The 20,322-nt window shown below is 32.3% G+C and overlaps 1 protein-coding gene and 1 pseudogene across 1 annotated transcript in view; one reads left to right on the top strand and one right to left on the bottom strand.

The window, feature by feature from the left end:
- The window catches only part of WDR36 (WD repeat domain 36), a 37,943-nt gene that overhangs the window by 17,195 nt on the left and 426 nt on the right, over positions 1-20,322 (bottom strand). Inside the window, exons 2-15 of the mRNA XM_039848422.1 lie at positions 18,448-18,475; positions 16,710-16,810; positions 15,174-15,291; positions 13,250-13,382; positions 11,755-11,809; positions 10,244-10,376; positions 9,799-9,974; positions 9,382-9,502; positions 8,829-8,894; positions 7,644-7,730; positions 6,419-6,564; positions 2,155-2,269; positions 1,511-1,676; positions 1,195-1,303 (exon numbers count right to left, since the gene is read on the bottom strand). Coding sequence (XP_039704356.1) covers positions 1,195-1,303; positions 1,511-1,676; positions 2,155-2,269; positions 6,419-6,564; positions 7,644-7,730; positions 8,829-8,894; positions 9,382-9,502; positions 9,799-9,974; positions 10,244-10,376; positions 11,755-11,809; positions 13,250-13,382; positions 15,174-15,291; positions 16,710-16,810; positions 18,448-18,475 — 1,554 coding nt within the window. The remainder of the gene's footprint in view (positions 1-1,194; positions 1,304-1,510; positions 1,677-2,154; positions 2,270-6,418; positions 6,565-7,643; positions 7,731-8,828; positions 8,895-9,381; positions 9,503-9,798; positions 9,975-10,243; positions 10,377-11,754; positions 11,810-13,249; positions 13,383-15,173; positions 15,292-16,709; positions 16,811-18,447; positions 18,476-20,322) is intronic.
- On the top strand, positions 788-906 carry LOC120591091 (uncharacterized; annotated as a pseudogene).

The raw sequence follows: 20,322 nt of genomic DNA, 5'->3' as shown, positions 1-20,322 counted from the left end.
AACTCAAAACATACAAATTGAAAATGAAGTTTGAAAAGGAAACAGGAAGAGCAAGATGGCACTGACAGATGTTTTCAAAGATGCCATTTCATTAAATTATCCCACTCCCACCCTCACTTCTCTAGATACTGTCACAACAAATTTTGTTGATGGGTAGTTCTGCCAATCTCCTATCTGCAGCACAACACTATTTCCGGACCATTTTTTCCTCTGTTTTTAAGGAAATGAGTAAACGTTGTAAATTCTGATTTTGGTATGAGAACTAATAAGTTAAAGTAGCTATTGGGATTGCTGCTTAGTAGCCAGAATTTTCTTTTAATTTTTGTTTTCAAATAAATCAAGGATATCTGCAACTGATATGAAATGACAATATATACTTAATACAGTCCTCTACAGGCACTTTTTAAATTAGAGCACCTCTTACTATATCATATATCCCACAAAAAGAACATAATGGAAAGCTAAAACACATTATTAATTAACAATTTTGGAGTTAAGATATATAAACTTTAGAATAACATGAAACTAGAATAAACCAGATACCAGATAGTCCAGGTATCCTAGTAGTAATTCATTATGCATGTAGAAATAGAGAAATGAGTTCTCTTAGCCTAGTTTAGTATTAAGTCAAAAATGATATATTTCAATGAATCATTCATTCCCCAAAGTATATTTCGGTCTTGTTTAGAGGTTAAGAGAAAAAGGTAAATTCTAAGATTTACATTTTAATCTGACAGTATTAACTTTCCTGAGAAACATTAAACTTCTTTTAATTCTACATTTTCTTGTCTATGGCCATGCCACCCTGAACAAGCCCGATCCTGTCTGATCTCGGAAGCTAAGTAGGGTTGGGCCTGGTTAGTACTTGGATGGGAGACCACATAGGAAGACCAAGTCCTGTAGGCGTAAAAAATAAAAAATAAGGGATTATAAGCTGACAATGTCCTTGCAATCTGTGAGGTCAACTAAGGCTTGCTTCGCTTAAAAAAATAATAATAATAATAATAATTCTACATTTTCTTTAAAATTCTCTTCGAAAATTAGTCTCCAAATTATTTATTTTAAACATTTCCTCATATGATGAGTAGTTTAATGCTATTAAAAAACAACAGTGTACATTATTTGAGCATTTTTAACCTAAACAGAAGTAGAAATGACTCAAGTTTTGCTTTAAACATCTAATGTTTGTTTTACCATGTCATTTATTTGGCCTTGGTGTCCAGAAAACTCTCTGACAATCTTCCTGGTTTCTATGTCCAGAACACTAATGGAGAAGTCATCCAAGGCGAGTCCCAGAATGCCACTAGCAAGATAAATGCACCAGTTTAATAAACAAACAAAACCTTGAACAAAAATCTCATAGTCATTTTAATTTTTAAAATCAAATAATACCTTTGGGGAAATTAAACAAAATGCTGTTCCTTTATATTCAAATTCTGAGTTTTCCCCACTTGGTAAATTATATACTTTACTTAAATTAAGTAAAGTATCATTAAAAAAAAAACTTTACCTGTCTCTATGTAGCAGCATCATATTTGGAGTTGAACTGAGGCTTATAGAATGGATTAAAATTTTGTTTTTAAAGTTCCAGAACTTGAGTAATCCTTCACTACCAGTTGTAACTGTCAACTGGTTTAATCCATCCACTGCAACACCTCTAACAGACCCTTTATGAGCTTTAAAACATATGTTAAAAGAAAAAAAGAAATAATAATTGACATTGCTTCTCTGAATATTAGAGTGATTCCTTCATTTAAATATATAAGTTCCCACTATTTACCTTCCCTAAAATCTTGAAATTTATCTGGATTTTAGGGAGCAGGGAGATTATACTGCTTGAATAAAACCAAAGTCTAACAGGTTAATGCCACAAAGACTTCAAAAACTACTTATGATTTCCTGCTTAAAGCACAAATTTTAATTTGTATAATGACTTTATCCTAACATATCCATGACTTCATTCTCTTTGAGTATTTCAACATGCTGTTTATAATAAATGTAACGGCAGTATCTGTCATATAGGGTTGATGATAACCCATCTACAACTTTTGCAAAATGGCTGGAGCTCAAGAATTTAATAAATGTGAGTGACAGTTATTAGCCTTGTATCTATCTATATTGCTTTTTCCCAAATAAGAAAAAAAAATTCAATACCTTGATCCTTGCCAAAACTTCCTCGATGTATACCAGACTGCATGTTATACACATCTACAGTTCCTGATGAGAGACCAATTATAGCAAAATTTCCACAAGAAGTTATGTCCACTGCCTTAGAAAAAAAAAATTTAAACAAAAATGACATTATAAAATAACTAACATTTTATTGCACTTTATAGTTTCCAAAGTATTTTTTAATTTACTAATTATCTTACTTTTAAAAAAAGCATGATAAATGAATTGCTTCATCAATTTTCTTAAATTTGAGTATATAAGAAATATCTACTTGATTCTATCTCCATTCTCTAGGAGGAATGAAGAAATTATTATGAGACAATAAAACATAAGTGAAGTTAACTGAAATTTACAAAGTCAGGCCTTCAAATTTTAATTTATTCAGAACAGTGCTAAAGTCAAAGCATTCCACTGCCTAATTACTTTACTTTTGAAATTGCTTCTACAGCTGATATAAAACTGAAAACACAGAATGTCCAATGAAAAAGCCCAAAACATTTTAATTATGACATATTAGAAAGGAAGCCCATAAAATATTACATGGAAAACATTTAGTTTATAAACAGTTTCTATAAAATAAACTCATAATTTAATACTTAGAGTGTCAACATTGTATTAATGAGATGTCTTTTTTCCTATGTTAAAAACATGAGACTGGGTATGTATTGGGTCATGGCCAGAGATATCCCTGATTACCACTGTGTCAGTCAGATGTCATCCACCCAAGAGAAAATTCAAACAACTATTGAATTTATGCCTAAAGAAATCGATAACTTCTAAGATCTAAAAGAAAATATTTAATAGAGGATATTTAACTGCAAAGCAGCATAAAACTGATATACCACCACCTGAATCAAGACATATTTACATAGTATTCACATAAGTATGTTCCACTTACATATATTTTTCTAGGTAATTATTACAGTTTATTCCTCAAAAAAAATTTTACATAGGAAATTATGGACTAATCTTAAAAAGCATTCTATCTTCCTAAATAGAACATAAACATAATCTTACCTATTTTGAATAACGTATAAATGTTTATGCTATGTTGTATAGTTATGCTATCAGGAACTAATGGAGATACTAAGCTATAACCTACAAGTAATAAAGACTCCTGATGGCCTTGCTATACTTTTTGTAACTTGCATTTATTTTAATAAGATTTATTAGTGTGCCTGCTTCTGGCAATCTTCTTTTCTAATTGATTCACTCTAATCTCTTATCAAAGATGGGACAGGCAAAGCAAAAATGAATAAGCTGAGGGCATTACCATTGAATAACAAATTGTACTTTGGTCCATGGGCTCTCTGATAAAGACTTTTGTTTATTACTTTCTGGTCACTGGCTTTGTTCTAGGTAGTTGAGTTTGCCAGACAAATGACTCAGCACCAGTTAAGTACCACTGTATATACATATACTAAATATCTATGAGTGATCACTATAGGCTGTGAATTAAGAAATAGATCTTAAATTGAATGGTCCTGGTTCAAATCCCAACTCTGCTATTCACTAGCTTTATTGACCTCAGGCATATTATTCATTACATTAAACCTCAGTTTTGTCACCTATAAAAAGAGGCTAACAATAAACCATACTGTAAGATTATTGTGAGGATAAAATAATACATGCTAGACAGAAAGCCTGGAACAAAGTAAGCATACAAAAAACAGTTAGCTATAATTATCATTACTACTACTGCCACTACTACAGCTACTCAAAACTGTGCAGGTAAACTTAAGATGCTCAAGATAAAATCTCTATGGTTTAGAAAATAGTATAAAAGTTTAAGGCTGGATTTTTGTACTAGAGAATAGAACATATATAATTACAAAGAAATCTGTAAAATGTAAAGTTATACTTTTAATAAGCATTTTCAAAATTCTAGCTGCCTCCTTTTGCAGAAATTGATGAACTGATCCTAAAATTAATAAGGAAATGCAAGGGACCAGAATAGCCAAAACAATTTTGGAAAAAGAAGAAAAAAAATCTTCTTGAATTCAAACCTTACTACCAAGTAAAAGGTACCCTAATAAAGACACTGTGGTACTAGCATAAAGACAGACACATAGAAAAATAAAAGAGAACTGAGAGTACAGAAATAAACCTTCATATTTATGTCAAATAATTTTTGGCAAGCATGCCATGACCATTCGATGAGGAAAGAAAAATCTTTTCAACAAATGATGCTGAACAGCTACATATCAAATGCAAAATAATGAACTTTGGACCCCTACATCACACCATACACAAAAACTAGCTCAGAAAGAATTATAGACCAAAATTTAAGAGCTAAAGCTATGAACTTGTTAGAAAAAACACAAGAGTAAATCTTCTTGGCCTTGGGTTAGGCAGTGATTTTTCAAAACCACAAGCAATTAAATAAAAAAAAATAGGTTGGATTTCATCAAAATTAAAAACTATTTGGCAGAAAATGATATCAACAAGAAAATGAAATGATGGTCCACAGAATGGAAGAAAATATATGCAAATCACATTTCTGATAAGGAACTTGTATCTATATTATACAAAAAGCTATTACAACTCATTAATAAAAAAATAATCCCACTAAATAAATAAGGGGCAAAGGATTTAGATAAACATTTCTCTAAGGAAGATAAAAAACAGCCAATAAGCACATAAAAAGATGCTCATCAAGTCATTGATACAAATCAAAACTATAATGAGATTACCACTTCATACACACTAGAATGGCACTAATCAAAAAAACAGAAGAGCCCAACTGGAGGAGTAAAGGAGAGAGAAGAGCTGAGAGAGAGACAGAGAGTCAGAGAGTCAGAGAGTCAGATAGACAGAGAGACAGAGAGAAAGGGACGATGCAAAAATAGATTACAAATGTAGGAGAAAATATAGCTCAAGGAACAGAAGAAATTGCTCACAATATGGCATTAGATGATTTTTTGTTATTGTAAATTGTGTATTTTCATATATTTCATAATTGTTTGTTGCTACTATATAACAATACAAAGTTGAACATTAAAAAAAAAAAAACCCAGAAGATCACAGGTACTGGCTTGGATATACAGAAATTGGAACTCTCATGTATTCATGGTGGGAATGTAAAATGGTGCAGCCACTTTGGAAAACAGTTGGCAGTTCCTCAAAAATGTTAAACACAGAGCTACGTTATGACCTAACAATTCCACTCCTAGCTAATGATGCAGACAAACAAAAACATGTCCACATAAAGACCTGTGCCCTAATGTTCACAGTAGCATTGTTTATAATAGCCCAAAAGCAGAAACAATACAAATGTCCATCAACTGATCAACGGCTAACCAAAATGTGATTTACACACAAAATGGAATATTATTCAAAATAGAAGATATGAAGTATAAATACATGGTTGCCTAGGCTAGGGAGATGGGAAAGGGGGAAAGTGAGAGAATAGGGGCAGCTGCTAATAGGTAGAGTTCCTTTTTGGAGTGACGAGAATGTTCTAAAATTAAATTGATAAGATTTTGGTGATGACTGTACAATTAATTCTTTGAATATACTAAAAACCACTGACTTATACACTTTAAATGAGTGAATTATATCTCAATAAAACTTTAAGAAAAAGCAAGGCAACACTTCTGTAAACCAAATTTGAAATCTTTCTTTGTATCTTAAAACCTGAACCTAATACAAGGAAACTTAAATATTAACAAAAGAAAACAAAAATAAAATTTCAAAAGATGAGTAAGAACTTATAAGTAAACACTGGCATTTAAAAGCTACATTTAAAAAAGGCTTAGACAGAATTCAATCAGAATTTCTCTAAAAGGCACTTTTCACAAAAGACAAATATAAAAAAATGAGAAAAAAAGAGCTAATACTACTCATTAACTCATTAAATATTTAGCTAAATCTTATTCCTGTAGTAAAAAAATCAAGGAAGAAAGGAAATAAAGGAAGAATCCTTCAGATTCACATTCATTGACTATAGTACTGTATACTCAACATAATTCAGGTGAGAATGTATACTGATAAATACTGAAATTATCTTCAAAAGGTGTTCTGAGTAATCCTATATTAATTAGAAAATTGAAATGACCAATATACTACATCTGATTAAGCAAAGCTTAATTCAAATAATTACTTGCACATAGGAAAACGTAACAATATTTCAAAATTTTAAACTATGTGCTTTCAATCAATATTATCATTAATAAACATGAGTATAATGAGATTACCACAGAACAGTTTTAAGGGAGAAAATACTCTTATAAATAAGCTCACTTACTGTTGCAGTTATGTCATCTTTCTTCAGCTCTTTTGGCTTGAGAAAGTAAGTGCCTATTGTAGATCTCTGATAGTTCCAAGTTGAACAAGACAGTTTACCTTGATGGCAGGCAATGATACCATCCCAGTCACTCTCACGAGCTTCCTCTAAAACATAATTAAAATCATATATTGAATTGCTTTTCATTCTCTCATTAATTCATCTATTATTTATTAAGCATCTAATATTCCATGTTATCATCAAGCACTAAGGAAACAATTATAAACAAGTAATTCTTGATAGCAATGAGCTTCCGATCAAACAAGATTCTAATAAGAAATTATGATAAAGTATGATAGTGTCTTATAAGAGCACTCAGGAAGAGTTTGCTAAGAAATGTGTAGAGAGTAATAAATGGCTCCCTGAAAGAAGAGTAAAACAGCAGTAATCAGCTAGGGGGTGGGGTACACATGGCCCTAGAGTGACTTGAACAAAATTACAAAATTAAGCATAGCAAGTAAGTGAAGCATTTTCATGAGAAGGGACAACTGGGGCAATGTTACAAAGTGTCTTGAAAGCTATGTTAAGGAGAGTTCACCCTGGAGGTAATAAAGGGCCACTGAAAGATTTTTAAGACGATGAGTAATATGCTTTACATGTTTTAAAAAGACCAATCAGTTTCTAAGATAAAAAACAGACAGGAAGGTGGTTAAAGTTAAAAAAAAAAAAGTCATCAGGTTGTTATAACCACCCTGAAGTATAAAAATGGTGTCTATACAGTTATTTCTATGACAGTTTTCATTCAACAATCCCATCACTTATGTTTTTCTTAAAATCACTTCTTTGAATGAAACACTGCTCAAATGACATGATATATACTAAGACCTCAATGTATTTAGATCTTTATTAGTCAGAACTCAATGTTCTCTGATCTTGCTTTTTAACATAAGTGACTTTAATTATACTGCATATGACAATAAACATAAGTGCTATAAAATGAAATATCAAATATTGTTTATTAGTATCTCTTACAGAGAAGAGCAAAGCCTGAAATTAATAGATAACAAGTTCAAATTATAAATAACTCACTTTTAGTCTTCACAAAAGATTAACATGCACTTGGGGTTAACCACTAGATGCTTAATATTTGCAAAAATAGTTATCAAAATGGAGAAAATAAAGAAATACATAGTTAGAAATAAATGACACAGCAGAACTTCTCCAAACACAGTATGAAGTTACTTACCAGCTGCAAACTTTGTGATGGGTGGAAGTCTCACTGACATGGCATTCTGAAGTCCTTTACGTTTGACTCTCTTTCTATTTATTAGTCCTGAGGTTGGGGGAGAGGGGAACATAGCTATGAATATTCTTAATGAACATGTATATAAAAGAAAATTTATTCATTGTCACATAAGTGTAAAGTTCAAGATATTGCCATTTAAGTCAGGAGCAAAATAAAGATGATGTTATTACCACTACTGTTAACAGTTTGTGAAGTTTAGCCTATGTAATTATACCACAAGAAAATAAACTATGAGATATAAATAACTGAAAAAAGATAAAAATATCCTTTTTTGCAGATGATATGATGGTCATACAGTGATGTCAATCAGGAGAAAGTCAAATAATTATTAAAATAATAGTTTCATTAGACCAGACACAGAACAATACAAAAAAATCAGCAAGTTCCCTACAACGCAGCAACATTTACTTTAGAAAATTATGTCAAAGTATGTAAAATACTACTGAATAATCTTAAATATGTAGAATCTACAGGAGGAAAACTAAAAAAAACTTCACTGAGTAAATTAAAAGACAACTTGAATAAGGATATAGCATATTCCTAGATGTGAAAATTCTTAAAGATATCAAATTTCTCCGATTTAATCCTAAGAGAAATTATTCTGGATACTGATTTAAAAATGATCCTGAAATTCACCTGGAAGTATATATCTGCATGAATAACCAGGTCATTAGCTTTAAAAGTAATTGTGAATAAAACTGAAAAACACTTTTTTAGTAAACAAAATATTTCAAATGTTGGAAACCACGGAAAGGGATAAATAAAATGTGCCCTTTTTACAAAAAGATAGGACACTGCTTACTTTGATGTTTTCTCTAAGCTTCCCTCCATCTTTAAAATTCTGCACCCTACAGATGGCTCAGGTTAGACCATCAATGTCTTCTGGGTGGTAGCAGTATATTTTTACCACCCCAGATGTCTAACTCTTTCCAATGACCTCATAGCAGCACCTCAACCACTTCTAGAGCAATACTGATCTTGGTAATCTTACTACCTTTCCATACAAGGGTTTTTTATTTCTTCCAAGAAAGGAGGAGATTTATCAATGAAACCTCTATGTTGTCTCACAGAATCTTGAAACGTTTTTGTGATCAGCAGCTTTTTTTCATCTTGCAAATAACCTACCATGTCCCAAGCTCTTGTTAAATTTTTCATGTATCGTGGAAAATGACTGAAGAGTTCCATCTTGACCTGTTGATATATATAAAAAATGCCTAATCAGGCTTCATCAAAACAATGTACCATCTGCATCAGATCTTTAAACTAGATGCTGTAAAAAGCTTGAAGTTATTGTTTGGGACACTTTAAAAGAAGAGCCGTATTGCAACTACAGTCTTCATTACAGTATTCAATTGTGCACAGAATTCTGTTTATTAAGAACAAAGAATGAGGTACTAATAATTCTCAGCATATCATTAGAATAGGCAAGGGCTACATTTTCAGAATCTGACCATTCTGTCTCTAAGGATTATTAGTAAACAGGATGACACTCCAAATAAAGATAACATCTATAGTATTCAAAAAGAATTGCCTGTTTTCTTTGACTCATTTTATCCAGATTTCCAAATCAAAAAGACATTTGAATCTAAAAATGTGTAAACACCAAACGTATTAAATATTAAGCACTCTGTTCTCAATACTTGCTGAAAAAAACTAACAGAACAAAGGAGAAACTCACTTGCACTAAGAATTTGTTGTCCATTTTGTCCATAATATCTAATTTTGGTAAGAGGAGCACTGTGTCCCATTCTGAATCTCAAAAGCCGGCCTTCACCTGTGGGACCATCAAATATCCATATCTGCCAAGAAATAAAAAGGTAAGGTTCTTCCACAATGTATAAATTGGTCTGAAAGCAGTCAAATCACTTTTAACATAAAATGACTGGCACTGGGAAGTGCTTGAAACTGTAACTCTGTCTCACTTTACCGCAATAATGTAATGTAACCTCCTGTGATTTTTGTTTCAACTGCACCAGTATCTTATCCCACATTCCTTCTATCTTCTAGGTTCCAAAATGATACATTAAAGCAGGCTTGTAATAGTCCAAAGGGTAGGACAGATGAGCCAGAAAGATGATAACAATAGTCATAATACCCTGAGAGCATTGTCAGCACCGTTTGTGACAAGAAGTGGTTCTCTATGGAGAAATGTCAGTCCAGCGATTGCTGTAGAATGTGCATTTCTCATTTGATTGATTAATTTTTTGTCTTCAAGATCCCAGAGTCCAATATGACCACAAGGGCTTCCAGCTGCCATTATTGGATGACCATCTATTATTAAAATAAAATACATTAGCAAAAACATGCAGCATAGAGTAACTAAACAATTCTCTGCTCCATCCTTTTAATCCATAAATACAAAGTTAAAACAGACTATACATCAAGAATCTATCCTTATTCCTTTGGTTCTTCATACTACAGTATTTTGTTCATTTCAGTTAGGTTAAATTACAAGAAAACGTCTATTAAGAAAATTTCTATGAGCTTTAAAGTAATATATTTTAAGTATTAATTAACTCTTATCAAAAATTAAGACTTACCTGTACGAAATGAAATTGAAGTAATAGGGCCCCAGTCTTGACGAAACTTCATTAACGTTTCATCAAACTTAATGTTGTGAATGATAATCTGACCAGACATAAGACCAACAGCAATAACATCCACGGCTGGTGCCTGAAAATTAAATTACTCAACTTTTTAAATATTCTCAAATAGCTTTAATAATCCTGATTATATGCATCATTACTTAATTGTGTTAGCAAAAGAAATTATGGATTATCTTCCTGAAGGTGGCAAAAAATCAACAAGTATTCCGGCATACTTTAATTGCTATTTCGCTTGGAAGTATCTAGGAATGATTTTTCCAAGTTACTTCCCAGCTTTAAATCTGGTTGTCACCATCACCTCCCTACTCCCAAAACACAGCCAACTTGGTAAGAAAGCAGCTATAATAGCAAAGGAAGCTCATGGGTGAAATCATTACAGATCATTCACCAGATGGAAACAGAAAAAAGATAGCAACTCTTAGAAAACATATAATGGCTTGCCATATGCATGGCAACATAAAAAGCCAACTATGAAAAAAGTGAAGAATTGTTTACTCAAGGAAAACAGAAAAAAATCTATAAAACAAAGCAAAAAAATTTTACAATTAGTCTGTTTCAGATTTAATAGCCCAAAATTATAATCTTCATTTTATACAATGGTCTTACATATAGGCTCTATGATAAGTTCCTCTATTATACAGAAAATCAATGTCCAATACCACTGTAGAATGGAATTAGGCTAAACATTTTATTAACTGGCCATCATGTAATTACTATGCATAAGACCCTGTGTTGAAGCTGTGGATAGTAAAACAAGTATCCCTTGCCCTTAAGGGCCCTAATCATCTGATACCTTTGGGATCTGTCTTTTGGGTAGGCTAAAGCAGAGCAAGGTTGATGGTAATGAGAAAGGATGAAGGAACGTATATAAACTGGGCAGGTATAAGCAATGGTTATTTAGAAAGACAAAAGTACACTGGCTGTGTACGTGTCCATTATATGTGTAAGATTTTCTCCATACTTTCATTCATTCATACAGGTCCTGCAGACTCATAAAACAAAAAGCAGTTATTTCTGGAAGAGTCCAGCATTTAGTGAAATATTAGAATTTAGGCTCCACTTATTTCAAGCTATAAATCTCAACAATCCTGTCCTCTGTATGACCTACGATCCCTCTTGCTTCACTGAAAAACTCATCTTCACTCTGCAGAAGGTACTGGACTATATGCTTGCAAAATGACTGGTAAACATCATTCCACAGCAACCACAGGTTAACAGCCTAATTCCAGGCAAAACAATTTTCAGAAAGGTTATAGGCAAAGGTTTTATTACTTATTTTCAAATACATCCCTAAAATATTACTTTTTTAGGGGAAGATTTACAAAGATAAACTAGTCTATGTATTATTTTGTCTTTAGATGTAGAAATATGATTGACTCCTGAAACTGAAAGATTCTAGTACTAACTTAATTTCCTCTTTGACTTACTTAAAAGAAAAATACTACCTGCTGAAGAGCTGTCACTCCAACTTTCCATCCTGGAAATGTATACAGAAGTTTACTACAAGAAGAAAAATAGTTGAAAGATATATTTTGGAGGAAAACAAAATTAACTACATATTAAAAAGTTAAATAATAACAAGTAATATTTACTAAATTCTTAATTCTGTTCCACACTATTCTAAATATATATTAACTTATTTAATACTTGAAATAATTCTATGAGGTAGACATTATCACCACTTTCCAAATAAACTAAGAAACTTAAAAATGTGAAATAATTAAGCTAAGGTCACATGACTAATAATTGATAGAGCCCAGAGAGAACAATTCCTATCCCGAGCTGCTAGTAAACACTATACATACTATGCCACCTCTTTAAGAAATTAAATAGAGGAAAAAAACACATGAGTAAAAATCATTTTATAGTATACACTACAATAGAAAACAATATTAGCATACAAGTAGATCTCATTTTTCACTGTAATATTTCTAGAAACTTATCACAAAAGGGAATATATTATAATTACAATACTACTCATGTGTTATATAACATATGATAGTGATACCGCTAAATTCTGGAATCAAACCAGGAATGACAAATAGATCCATGGAACAAACAGAGATTTCTGAAATTGTTATAATGATAATAAAGTACTAAATCATATATTAAATTCTGTAAGTGGGCACAGATTAGTTCACTCAATGATTATCCACAAGATATTTAACATACAATAAAGAGTGTAAATGTCACATAAAGAGCCTAAAGAGGTAACAATAGGGGCAGAGACAATATCTCAGTCATTATCCCTGACCTAGTACAGGAGATACTCAATATTTGTTAAATTGAACAGAAACGCTGATAAAACTAAAATCCAGGATTAACATTAAACTTTTGATAATCTTATCTTTTCTCTTAAATTTATAAGACATGTGGAAAGGACAATTTGGATGGCCAAATATTTTTGCTTGTCTTTTTAATGTTATACAATAAGAAGCCTCGGCTGCCACTTTTTTCTCTGGATAAACGTTCAAATAACAGGTAGTTATTCTAAAAACATTTAGCCTTCCAGTTACACCAATAATATTATAATAGATGTCTATCATGTTTGTGGTTGATGATCAAAGTACTGTTATCCTGAAAAATCATTCCTAGATGCTAGCACTAAATTAAAACTGATATTCCTTGCTTTCTCCTACCTTTTCGGTTTACTGAAAACTAGAAGCTGCCCAGTGACAATCTCATAATTATTTTCTGATCTATTACTTTACTAGAGCTTTCTCTACAGCTACATGGATTTTCTACAGTGACTAGGGCCTTTAATATATACATTTCAATGGGCATTTGTGAAGCTGAGTAACTACTCCAAAAACATGTTTATTTATTGAGTCTTCCAAGTAAACATAAAGGCAGGGAGAATTGAGAGACTTAAGTACACATTAGGGAGTAATTGATGAGGATAAGGTAGGAGACACCCATGTAATGTTCTAAAGTGCTTACTTAGACTTTACATTCCACAACTGAAGGCTTCCTTGTTCACTTCCAAGAAGTATTTTATTCAAGTAGGTACTGGGATGCAAAATTGCCGAAATTTTAAATACTGATTTATCGAAAGTCAGTTGCAGGTATTCTTCTACAAAAGTAAAAGTTATAAAAAAAATAAATTTTTTTATAAAATATTTCAAAATATTTTTCATATACCCATTTATTTAGCACATAAAGTCTACCACATCAAAGATTTATGTGGCAGACTAACTTACTAGCCTATAAATTTTCCTTGAGAATTAAAAAAATATGATGAGGGACAACTTGTAAAAGTAATTTAGACTCAAAATTTTCTACAAGTTCTAATATCAACTATTTAAAATTTCACTCACTGCTGAATTGATTTACAGAAATGAAAAAATAAGAACTTAAAAAAAATGACACTAGGGATTGGCCTTAATATCATTATAATTGTATCAAGAGGCAGAGTGAATATTCCAAATTAAGTGCTTCCTCTGAGCTCTTCCAGAGAGTGAAAGGCCAAATATCTAGAGAGCCTAATTGGCCACTTGAATATGTAAAAAGTAGGAGGCAAACTTTAATGAAACTAAGTGGCTTCTCACACATTTCCATAGAACCCCTAATAGAAGAGATGAAAAGAACTTATAGCCCTTTGGAGTGGAAAATGGCATAGCCTACTGCAAGATTAAAACATTTTTTGAAATCTTATATATGCTTAAAATCCTACGTACTTCACATACAGTTCATCCATGACAAAAACAATTTTTTCGCTGTTTTCCAATAAATCTAAATATCAAAGAAGGTACATTTCATTTAATCTTTAGTTTCACATACTATCTGGCACACTGCTGCACACTCCCAGGGGTAATGTGTATCCCAGTTTAAGAAACATAGATATAGATGAAAATTATACAAAGTCTATTTCAATACTATTTTAAGAGAGCCTTCATTTGTAATTAGCAGTTTTACTTAAAATCATTACAAACAGCTTCCTGAAAACACTGGTTCAATGTGTTGCTGTAACAACAAAAAGCTGGGCATCAGCATCAATAGAAAGCCTACTAAACTCTAAGATTCAGATTCTTTAATTTTATAAAAGGACTTTTAACATCCTTCTACATAGGGACTACTTTTAGAATTCTGTTCCCTCTACTTGAGAAAAGACAAAGCAAAGAATAATAATATGAAGACTAAGAATAAAAAGAATAATTAATAAGAATTCTTATTATTAAGAATAAGACTAATAATTAGACCAATAACATGGATAACTCCCAGGACAGCAACCTCTAGAATTTCTACTAAAAGAAAACATACTGCATCAAACATGAATTAATCAAGAGATAATGTAAGATAAAAATGTAAACAGATTAACAACTTATAAGCTTTAATTCACGATAGATCGTCTTTTACTGAGGAAAGCTAAGGATTAATTCCTAAATAACAGTCCCATAAACACAGTTCAGTGCCACTGTATATTACTGTTAAAGGACACTGACTCATCCTTAGAAGATAGATGTATATTTTCCTTCAGATTACAGATCTTTGAATTTACTATTATAATCTCCTTTACTGAAAATTGAAAACACAAACCAGGAATTAACAGGTATAAACATATACCAAAATCCACTCCACAGAGAAAATAATATAACACGTCACTAAACTTTGAGAACTGTAATGGAAAATGTATTAGTTGAGATAAACTAAACAGGGTATAAATAGCTCAACAGCTGACTAAAACAGTTTATTCATTTTTTACTTAGAACTTTTTTCTTCATACATGTTAATGATTCTTCCTTAAAATTGTTTTACTGCTTATATGTGAAACCTCTGGTATATAGAAGTTATGTTTATACAGGTTTTTAATTTTAACTACAAACATACTATCCCAAGATAAAGTAATAAATTGGTTAATTCTTACCTTCTGAATATATGTGCCAAATAATAAGAATGCTGTCAGTATCAACAGAGATAACGTGATCCCCAAAGGGTTGCAAAAGATGGATTTCTGCCTTATGACCCTTAAAGGTATGTACTACCTACAATGTCAAAGTTCAAAACAATTTCATATTACTCATTGATCATGTAATATTATTCATATTAACAACAACGACAAAAAGCTAATCCTTTAGATGCTCATGTTAAGAAATGTGGTCCAACTTTTGATTATCCAAGGTTAGATTAACAAATAGCAAGGAACCAGACATTATCACCTTCTCCCCGAACCAGTCCAATAATAAGGAAGCATGGATTAGGAACACAGAGATGGACCTCAGACTCAGCCATCCAACCGAGCTTAGAGAGAAGGCACATAGTGGGGTCCCTAACTCAATTCAACCAGCTCAACTCCATGCACGCTAGAAAAGTGGTATGTTCTAGAAAGCTGACCTCTACAGACTCCATCACCAGTTGGCTTCCAGGTGAGATGAGGGAGGGAAATATAGGGTACTTCTTCCCTATAGCTTTCTATTTTAGGAAAGAAGTACTACATTTCTCAATAACGGTTTCGGTTCTCAGTAGGCTCCAGTAACTCTTATTTCTTCTCCTTGTCCCCTTGGCCCTAGCGTGGTAACAGCTTCCTACAACTGACAGTCTCTGATGCCTTCCCACACCTACCTTCTCTCTCTATCTCCCAGGAAAAACTACAAACTGCAATATTTTGCAAAAAAAAAAACCAGACATTTTTCTGACTATAAAAATCCAAACTCCCACTAAAGAACTCCACAGGTCAGTTGCTATACTCTGCCACAGACAGTGATGATGAAGACTTTAGGAACAAACGTCAGTCCAAGTCGAACCTTGACAAGTACACTGATTCTACCATGTGGCTATCTAGGCATCCTCACTGCCACTTTCCCTTTCATTCTGGACCACTAAAAGCCAGGTCACCAATTTAGCTGTCCCAGGAAAAACTTAGAAACTATTGGTATTTAAGACAAGAAAAGATTCTTCCTTAGCAGTGGAGAAAACAGAGAACCTAGATTTCCTTATACAGGGAATAAGTACTTGGTTCTTGGAAAAGGAGTCATGGGCTAAGTTGTTCATAATAAAAAAGCTGATTCACATAAAGCAGTAGTGCGAACATGAATCTCCCATGAAAGCATTTTCAAAATATACGTAACAAATCCTATCCAAACCAAATATACAAAGTAGAAAGCTCCATAGATGGTACCCGACTGCGTGTGAAAATTTTGAAGAAGCTGCCCAAATAATTCTGACATTAATCCCTGGGAAAGGAAATGGTATTAAAGCATCAGTTTTAACTGATTTTGAGGATTTGATGAAATCAGCTTTATCTTCCTCCAGAAAACGGAATACACATTAAAAAAAAAAAACATTCAGAGTGTCCCAGATGAAGAATGGCAACATTAAAGTCCCCTCCACTACCTCCAGTGTCATGACAACTACCTACTAACTCCAAAAGACAAACAAATTCAGACAGTTCAGTGATACAAACCTCTTTATTACGGGCAAATGCAGAGAAAACATTCCCATAAGCAGCAAAGACTAGCTTCCCATCAGCTGCCATACAGCAGATATCCTGTGGAAGAGAGTTACCTAAGAAAAAAATGTATATATGAAAGAAATAAGAATTTTTAAGATTTTGGAACAGAGACCTCAAATATACGTATAACATTTTTCATGGTTATAATTTTTAAAAATTATATATAATGAAAGCTGAGAATTAGGTATAAAATTTTTACTTCAACATTATTTTAGACATCTAATATTAACTATCAGATTAATGTCTAGTAATTGCTGACATAAAAACATAATTCTAAAGGAATGAAAAGAAGCTTTTTGAGGTTATTTGGAAAAAATCTTCACTTTAATACATAAAACTCTGGCAGATGGTGGTCATCCACTCTGAATGTGAATGCCTTCACGAACAACAAGTTCACAAATAACTCCAGGAAAATTTCATAAGTAAATCAAAACCTAGAACTCCGTCTAACTCTACACTATGGAGTATCCCAAAGAAAACTTCATATGATATTCTTTGCTGACCCTTAAAATGAACACTATGGTTTCCACCCAGTCTTCTCCAAGGTAAATATAACTATCACCTCTAACCATTTCTCATATGATATGACTTTTTGAGTCTTCTCTATCTTGGTCATACTGGCCTGTTTTTTTTTTGTTGGTTTTTTTTTTTGCTTGTTTGTTTTGTTTTTCTGTTTTGAGGGCAGGAAGATTAGAAGATAAAAGCTTGTTTTAAGTATTTTTCATACTGCATATTACCCTTTGGGATTTTCTTTCCAAAATATTATTTTTATAGTTTATTATTCATTTCTGTATTCACCTTAGGTTACACTGTCTTTCTTCTGCTTTCTATAATCTTTTTTAAAAATGTAAGTTTATCAGACATATACACTGAATTCCTTACAGTTCTCCTCTGTTTCTCTTACAGATGTCATATTTGATGGTGAAACTAGAATCTCTCAGCCCTGGCAAGTCTTTTATTCTATTAGTTTCCAAAAAAATAAATATTCCTTCCATTGGAAAAAACATCAAAACATGGGAAAAGAAAAAACTCTTCCTTACAGTAAAAGTAATGATACAATCATAAAATCACTATTTGGTAATCATAATACTAATAATTTATTCAAGAAAGAACCATCACTAAATGATAAAGCAGTGGATGAAACTTTGAAGAGTAATAGGATACTTATATAATCACAATGTATCTTATCACAAGATACTTATTAAGCGTAAAACTTTAAAATGGAGCCTCCTGACAAATGTCACCTTAACCAAATAATTGAAGTTATCACTGCCAGGAAAAGGACTAAACAACAGCATGTGCCTCCTGATATGATTCACTGAGAATTCAGCATCATTTCTTTGTTATTTTTGACATAGTGCATAACCTGAATCTAATCGTGAGGGAATATTTTTTAAAAAATCAAATTGAAGGATATTCTAAAAAAGAACTAGCCTATATAGTCTTTAAAAATGTCAATATTGTGAAACACAAAGAAAGTCTGACAAACTATTCCACATTAAAAACTAAAAAGACATGACAACTGAATATAACATGTGATCCTGTTGTAGACTTTTTGTTGTTGTTGTTGTTATGTAAGAATTCAGAAATACGCACTGGATTCTTTTTATTTTCTGTAAGTCTTAAATTTACGTCAAAAATTTAAAAAGATATTAAACATGCATAAATTCAGGTTAAAGTTCACACTTACTTACTGCGACCAGACTAAGTTTCTGAACCTGTTTAAAAAAAGAAAAAAAAAATGATTAAATAAATTTTCATTAACAAAAACAATTATAATAATCTAACACTTGAAGATTAAGATATAACCTCATACATATGTTTGCTATGCTGTCCCTCCTTAAAAAACAAAAACAAACAAAAAAAACATTTACTGACCCTAATTTTCATTATTAGGAAATCTATAGTTTCAACTATTTCATCAGGAGTGGTGATGGAAGGGGTAGGGAAACATTTTCTATAATGGGCTAAATAGTAAATATTTTAGAGTTTTACAAGCTTTGTGGTCTTTGTTGCAAATGCAAATGCTAATGTACAAGAGGAGCCATATAGTACATAAACAAATGTTCAAGGCTGTATTTGAATTAACCTAATCTATGAATACAGAAATTTAATTTTCATATAATTTTCATATGCCAGGAAGTATTAATCTTCTTTTGGTATTTTCTCCAATCATTAAAAAATTTCAAAACCACCCATTTCAGAAGCACAGAGCTCAGAGGGGTATAAGTTAGAATTCAAACCCCAGAGATGCAAGAGTGCTAAGACAGAATGTGCCCTTAGGGATCAATTAAATGTCCCATATTTCTTAAATGAGAGTAGACCCATGTCTGCATCCCATGCCAAAATTTGATTATACTACATCCTATTACTGTGCAAATTTTACTTGGAGGTTATGTTCTATTAGAATAAACACAAACATAGAAAAAATAAAATAAAATGTCATGGGTCATATAAAAACAAATGGTGGGCAGGACTGGCTTGCAGGCTGTAGTCTGCTGACCCCAATCTATGGTTACTGATCCAGTTGTGTAACTGAGAAAGTTACTTGACCTCCCTGTGCCTCAAATCCTCATCTATAAAATAAGAATTAAAATAGATAACTACTTCATAGGATTTATTATGACTCGATGAGTAAAATTTGTGTAAAAGTTAGACTACAGTAACTGCTCAATAAATGTTAGCTACTATCACCACTATCAACTCCACCTTGGACATGGCTCTCACTTTTCCTCTTCCACTAACTCAACAGGCTACTAACAACCAGCTCTTCTTTTAATAACCCACTTGATTTTCACAATCCTTCAAGGAATATAACTCTACAGCCCGGTTTTCAGAAAAAGTGCATAATTAACACTTGCTATTATCATCCTCCTAATCAAGAAAAGGCCCCTTCTTTCACAGAGCATACATTCTTCGGAGAAGACAAAAAACAAAAACAAGACAAAATATATCAAACAGCAACAAAAGATTATTTCAATGACTGATGAGAAATTAAAGGAGAAAAGCCCATCACTAGCAAGCAAGAAGGCCTTAGGCAAGTAATGTATTATTTCTGAGATTTAGTTTCCTAGTTTACATGGGGCACTATGGAATAATGATGTATACCTTGCAAAGAAATAGCTGCAAGGCTTAGAGTTAAGTGGCACCGTGCCAGACCCTCAACGTTGGTAGAAAATAAATGCTCAGGGGAAGTTTAGGGCAATTAGTTCGCTATCAACATGGACAGTCCCCTAAATCATAATTAATCTCATCCCTTTCAGTTTTCTCAATATATGTTATTCTGAATTTCTAACCCAGTTTGTGTCACCAATTGCACAAAAAAATCCCTTTGCAGCTCTTTTTCATTAAGAACGTGGGGGCTAGAGACTCTGTTAATCACATTTACATCTTCAAGGGAATCTCAATAAATATTTACTGAATAAAAATATTGCCATAGAACTGAAATATTCTCTAGTACTGTCCCCCAGCCAGACTGCCTCCTAAACTAGCCCCCAAGAGGACTGCAAGTTGCTAATCAGCACGTGGATGTGATATGGCGGTGAAATAGGTAGGGCAAGAAGGG

The sequence above is a fragment of the Pteropus medius genome, unplaced genomic scaffold (assembly GCF_902729225.1).
Source record: "Pteropus medius unplaced genomic scaffold, Ma_sr-lr_union100, whole genome shotgun sequence".
In the NCBI taxonomy this organism is placed as follows: domain Eukaryota; kingdom Metazoa; phylum Chordata; class Mammalia; order Chiroptera; family Pteropodidae; genus Pteropus; species Pteropus medius.
Note: the sequence above shows the minus strand (reverse complement) of the source record. Positions and strands in the feature narration are given on the sequence as shown.